Source organism: Echeneis naucrates, chromosome 13 (assembly GCF_900963305.1).
Source record: "Echeneis naucrates chromosome 13, fEcheNa1.1, whole genome shotgun sequence".
NCBI classification, from domain to species: domain Eukaryota; kingdom Metazoa; phylum Chordata; class Actinopteri; order Carangiformes; family Echeneidae; genus Echeneis; species Echeneis naucrates.
In genome coordinates, this window is record NC_042523.1 from 15,043,007 (window position 1) to 15,049,769 (window position 6,763).

At 41.5% G+C, this 6,763-nt stretch overlaps 1 protein-coding gene across 1 annotated transcript; it reads right to left on the bottom strand.

Moving 5' to 3' along the window:
- Positions 1-2,229: 2,229 nt before the first annotated feature.
- On the bottom strand, positions 2,230-6,235 carry LOC115053552 (uncharacterized). Its single transcript, XM_029518359.1, has 7 exons — positions 6,108-6,235; positions 5,527-5,656; positions 4,028-4,121; positions 3,517-3,644; positions 3,228-3,370; positions 2,668-2,865; positions 2,230-2,535 (listed from the first exon to the last, which is right to left on the bottom strand). The coding sequence occupies exons 1-7, from the start codon at positions 6,116-6,118 to the stop codon at positions 2,418-2,420; spliced, it is 822 nt and encodes a 273-aa protein (XP_029374219.1). The 5' UTR covers positions 6,119-6,235; the 3' UTR covers positions 2,230-2,417.
- Positions 6,236-6,763: the final 528 nt, after the last annotated feature.

The following is a 6,763-nucleotide window of genomic DNA, read 5'->3' on the forward strand; positions in this document are numbered from 1 at the left end:
AATTCTTGACTTGCAACAAGCTCATACCTTGACTAAAGCTGTGCGCAACTCTTCTGTCAAGTCTATTCTCAAACAGAGAAAAGATGATCATAAATATGTATCAAGCTGAAAGGGGTAAAGAGCATAAATATTAATCACTGTTCACATATCATGGGTACTTGGTTGTTCACATCTGTGCTCCAAACCACAAATGTTTCCAAGTATAAATCCTGCCAACTCTGTTCCTTATCTACCCTCTGGCTGAAAACAAAGAAGTGAGAGGATTGTGGGTGAAGTCACCAGCAAATCAGGAGGAGGTGAAAATCAAATAAGATGGGGTTTACAGAAAAGCAATTAATAAACATTTGTCCCCAGCACCATCTCAATCACCCCTCCTCTTTCAGTTCCCGTCCTTATCATCCCAATGCTTTCTCTCCTTTTCTTCCCTCATTGCTTCTCAGTGTGCCCCCACCCTCACCCTGTCTATTTCTGCCCAGCATCACACAGGGATGCTGAAGGAGTGTGAGTGTAACAGGTGTCTCATTACTGTGCTAATAGCAGGCCATAGAGACGCACACACAGACACATTTTGACAGTGACAAGAAATGACAGAGATGATAACTCCTCCGCACTCACATTTTCACGCTGTCTCAGTCATGACTTCATGGGTGATTTACCAAGCATGAATAATTTTAACATGACGATTGCCTACAGCCGGAGTCTATCTTGAGATGCGTGCCCACATGACTGCCACCGATTCTCAAAACCTTCCATTTAACACCAGAGCAAGATTTACTTGAAAGCTGAAGCTTGGAGCTATGAAAAGATGTCTTTTTTCCCACTTGCGATTTTTGGGTAATCAGTTCAAACTCCTCTCCTTTTTTACTGCCACACTGGAAAAGACAGCAATGTTAAAATGTGCTGCAAAAATATTTGACATCTATAAGGTAAAGACTCCTGCATCTCTTCTTAACCTGGATAGTGTTTGTGGTACATCTAGATCCAATGAGCTCATTACACTGTTTCTCTGCAGCAGTAATGATCTCTCATTCATCAGTCAGAGACTTCCTCCATAAACAAACACACACAGATAAAGCGCAATTGCACAAAACAATCTTCCACACTTAAACAAATCCCAATGAGGCATGTAACTGGTAGTTTGTGCGCGGCTGTATGCTTGTTAGAGAGAAATCAGCTGCTTAAATTGCATTTCTTCGCATTACTGTGACGAAAAAGATGTGCATGTGCTACTTGTGTATATTTGTGTCCCCAAGTTCCCACTTGATGTATGTGTGTACTATATATGAATGCTCGCCTGGTTGGTTTAGTGTCAGTAGCCATACTTGTGTTTTGCAATATCAGATAACAAAGTGTGTTTATGTTTCAGGTGCAGGCTGAAAATGAAACCATTGTTAAAGGATAATAGACTGCTGCAATGTATAAATAAATCAGCTCCAGCTTCCAGGAGGGGGTAATGTCTCTGTGTAACCTCGGCAACACTACTTTATGTATTGCAGCATCAAACTTTCATCCAAAGCATTTTACGGTACTCAGAGTATATGCACTTGTGGTGAGAATTAAATCGTGCTAGTGCCAGTGCCAGTGCTTTGCAAGCTATCAAGGATTACTTTGTGAACATGTATTGTGTGCTTGTGTGTGTTACCTGCTGCATGAGGCTCTCGGGTCATTACCCAGTCAGTCAGAGGACACAGGAGGCCATTATCCTGGGGAGTCTGGACACTAAATGTTTGATAACCCTGGAAAGCGGATGTCCTGTTTCTCTGCTCATATATTACATATGTAGAGTACACACCCAGCTGAAACGCAAAAACATGCAAATATGCATGAATAATAATTGTGGTTATGGGGGATTGCATTTCTGCTCAGCAACACAGTATATCTGTATGTTTGGAGTGATCATCTGCAGACAAGGGGAGTGTGAATGTGTTGGCTCAGCAAAGTCCTGAGAGATGACTCATGCAGCAATCTGATTAGGCTCCTCTCTCTTTCCCGCCACCAACGCCAAAGTTGTTCATAAACATTCAATGTGTTTTTTGGTTCAATATTTTCAGAACAAAGCTGAATAAAAATGGATCCAGAGAGAAGTTTTCAAGGTGTTTTCTATTTATTATCCAATTTCCATAAATAAATACAAAAATCTATACTTAAAAAATATCACTAACATATTGTGTCATATAAACATCAAGATACTTGGCCTTTGAGCACATTACCATTGCAGTGTATCTGACATGATATTCGCTGTGGCTGAAAATCGATTTTGGGCAGCACTTGTGACACATTTTGTGTGAATGAGTGAATACCAGTTGGCTTTCCTCTGAAGAAATCAGTGAAACCTTCAGTGCAATTTCAAGTGTGGAGTACTTTGCTGAAGCCTTGGCATCACTTTGATAAAGGCTGCAAACAGGATTGGAAGAATGTCACAAAATGTTGCACATCCTGGTGGTTTCAGAGAACTGTAGTCTTGTGGGAAGAGTGTCCTGTGGCAATTTAGGGATCCCATCCAGAAACTCAAGCTTTGGCAAACAGGAGAAAACACTGCAGATAGAAAAAGAAAACAAAATAGAGAATGAACATTAAACAAGGGCGCAAAATAAATAAATAAATAAATTAATTAAAAAAAGACAGGAATGTATGAAATGGCCACTCTTCTATTTACTGCAACCTCACCGTGCACGATAGTCCAGAGTGAAGGTCACTGGGTTGCGGGTCAAATTTAGGGAACGTAGTGGACTGTTTTCAAGAGCTCCCAGTCCCCCCAGGGAGCTGATGGCGTTCTCAGACAGACAAAGGTGCTCCACTGCTGGGAGCTTTGGCAGCTGACGCAGACACACCAGGTGGTTACAGTGCAGATTTAAAATTCTGCACCTGCCCAAAGGAAGCAAAAATAAAGCTTGCCTTTTTTCTGTGGTTACTGTCATCCAAAATAACAAAATCTTACGTAGAGAAAAAAAACTTAGTTCCCTTTTGTGCTGCCATATAAAGTGGGAGTAGAACAGCAGTACTGCTCTCTGACAAAATAACAGATTCATTACAAAAATAAATAGATTTGATACAGATATGGTAGAGGTTTAAAGAATGTCCGCCAAGAATAGAGACTCAGAAAGAGGCCAAATAGTGGCTGTTCAATCTGAAAATGTAGCATTTGACAAGGTAGAATTATGTGGTTGTGGCATTGTTATCAAAAAACAGGACACATAAAATGGCAGGCTGGGTATTGCGGTTCATACCTTGGGAGACAAACAGAATTCAGGTTGGTGAGAGAGTTATTAACTAGCTGTAGCTTCTCCACACGTATCAACCGGCGGAGGATCCGGAGGAAATTCGCTTTCTGGAAGGGATCACCCAAGTCCTGGTAGGACAAATTTAACTCCTGACAAGAGATAGGTAGGTTAGAGAGTTTCTGTAAATGTTCTTGTCTCCTTTCCTTCTTTCTTCCCAGCTCCTTTACTCCCTTCCTCTCCAAATCTCTACAGCATTAAAATCACTTAAACATAGATATTATTCTTTTAAGCTTACCAGACAGTTTTCCCAGTTTTCTTGCATTCTCTCCTCCCATCTTAGTCCTGTCTCCTCTCTGCTCCTTCTCCCCCACTCCAACAACCTGTCACCTCCCTCTCTTTGAAAGAGTTCCTCTTCTGATGGCCCTTTTTGATAACATTGTCAGAACAAAAAGGTCTCTAACAACATTCATGCCATTATCATCCATAAAGCAAAAACATTTTTTGTATTCTGTCTTGCTTTTTTTTTTTTTTTTAACAGTTTTTGGTTTGATTTCTCAGTCTTTGAAGGCTCTTTTTGAAGGAAATCAGACAGAAACAAGTTTCAAGAAAGGGTTGTAAGATTGGTTCTTTTTACTCTTACAAAATCTAAACTGAATTTTCCAAATACATTCAAACAGGAAGAGGCCATGGGAGTATTTGATTTGATATTGCCTCTGTTATCTATTCCAAGGTTACTGCAGCAAACAGCAAAGTAGGACTACATATATTTTATTTTTTGACTCAATTTTCTCATATTGTTCACACACCTTCTCTGACCCTGGGGCAGGTCAGCTGGTCACCTGTAATTTCACAATGTTCGAGCCGATGCCACGACACAAAGCGGAACCGATTTGATGGAAGCTGAGAGAGGAGAAGGCAAGTAATAGGAAGTAAAGATGCAGTCTTTCTAGGGAAAACCAGCAACAAATGTCACCCTCTGCTGATCACCATGCTTTGCCAGTTTGCCAAATTGTAATCATGAGAAGCCACATGTACAGTCTGTATACAAGATGTGCAAATGGCACTGTTCAGTATAATGATGAAGACAGCAGTGATGAGTCATGTCTATCCCTCTAGTTTAATCAAAATTCACTCACTGACTGAGTTCAAAGGGCGACTATCACACACATTACATTTTATATTGGTGGACAAACACAGAGATATACAGTATATGGAAATGACTTCGGAGAACAGGAGACTTTTAAATTTAATCTATCATGGCTACCTATTAATGTAATGCAAACTCTATTCCCTCGGTGTGCAGACAGCATGAAGCCAAAATCAATGGGTCATTTGTGAGACCATTAACCAATACTGTTAAATGTGTTAGCTAAGTGGCAATGTTCAGTTTCATAAAATGTTGACTGTCCACTATTCTCACCTACATTTTTCCACTTATCTTTCTTCACTCTTTACAAGCACACCTGAACATTATCTTGTATTTATGTTCTTTAACCTACACCAGAGGTCTCCAACACCTGATTCAAATGATCAGCTTGTCGTGAGGCTCTGCTGAAGTCTGATCAGGAGTCACTCATTTGAATTAGGTGTGTTGGAGCAGGAAACATCTAAAACATGCAGGACAGTAGCTCTCCAGGATCAGAGTTGGCGACTTCTGACCTAACACTATTGCAGGTAGTGCATCACGATGTGCCAGACAGACCAGCAGACCTACCTGCTGCTTTTATCAAATAAATCGAGCAAGTGAATATACTCTGTTATCATTAAACACTCAAATATTAAATTTTCCATCTGTGCCTTTCTCCAATTATTATAATCATAAGTCTTTACCAGACACCTTGGCTATTTTTTTATAGCCAGGGTTATAGTTTCACAAATCCTAAAATTTTATGTAGCCTAATGCATAAAGCAATATAGATCATTGTTAACTGTTTTTAAAGACGGTTAGTACAGTGGCAGTGGGAATTAAAAAACCTTCTTCTCCCTGCTTGACATTTTCAACCAATTTACAAACATCCCGTTCACCCCTACCTTAACTGTGTAATTCTACACCTCCCTCTGTTAACCTAATCTTTACTTCACTTCTGCTCTTCATTTGGTGGACACTCACAACACAGCTCCAGCGATCCTGTTTACATGCCATCTAATACACTGCAGCTAAAACACTGTTCATGGTTAATGGTTTCATCATGTCAAATGCAGACATAGTAGGAAGATTCAAGTCTACTAGACACTTTAATGAATTTTTATAATTAAACAAATAGCAAGAAAATGTATTGAATTGGAGGGGAGGGGGTCTACCTACAGGTGTAGATACTAGTCCAGAATCAGGACTGTGGTCCACAAAAAGAGGCGAGTGAACGACAGCACGGTCAGAGTTTTGGGACGAGTGGGATTTGGGGAAGCTGCCGCTGAGAGTGTTCACGCCTGAAGAACTGAGACAGAGACAACAGAGGGACAAAGATCAGGCAAATCACAAACTGGATGGAGGGGGAAGGGGTGTGTGCGTCATCCAGTCCTTTTTCTCATCTTTGGACCCAGATTGAGGATGAGCTGTCCTCTGGTAATCTAAACCCTGACCACTGGCCCGGCGGTTAGAGTTACAGCAAACTGGGCCTGACCTGTTGCCAAGGCAGCAGAGGACACCTGAGCAGGTGTCTGTGCGCAGAGGACACTGCCAGCTCGTTCGTTTCATAAATAGTTCACATAAACTTCACTTGAATTTCATTAAAACACACTGCTTCCTTTGACGTTAGGGAAGTTTGAGGCCGTGACTTCATTATTTTGGCTGATATTTTAGAAAATAGCAGAGAAGCTCGAGCTGACAGACAATGGCATTAAAATGGCAGGTAACACGCAGGAAGCGCGTGTTGGATTTTAGCTCACCTCTCGGACATGTCCCGGTGCTGCTGTGGTCGTTTGTTCCGTCAGCTCGGTTCAGTCCTGCGGAGCTGGAGCTGCTCTCACCCATGGAGCCCGGTGGCCGAGCTGCTGGCCGAGCTGCTGGCTGCCCACGGCGGACTGAGGCCGGTGCTGGCCGGCCGGGGGAAACCGTTTGAGCAACGGTTGCCTGGCAACAGCGTTGAAGTGTATCACCCCGGGCAACGGGGAGGGAGTGTAGTCAGGCTGTGCAGAGCGAGCCTGAACTAAGACTGATCTCAGCTGCTTTGGTTGGGATCGCTCCAGAAACTGGACTGTAATTTTTTATGCAGCTTCTTCTGTGATTTGGCGAGTTTTAAAGCAATTAAACTGGAACTACTACAGTGAAACTACACCCTGACTGCCGTGTTAGCTCATGCAACTACAATGTATTACAATTTTATTACAATGTTGTTGTTGTTTTTACTGTTGGTGTTTACTGATAAAAGTACCATTTTGTCAATTCATCTTTTTAAATAAGTTTTTAAAAGATGAAAGTTTTGAGTCTGTCATGTTGGACAGGAACTGAGAGATTCATGACGTCTGTGTTAGCAATGTGTGAAAAACATTGGGAGTCCAAAATTAAGCTTTCAGCAAATAACAAATAGTGGTTGGAAAATACT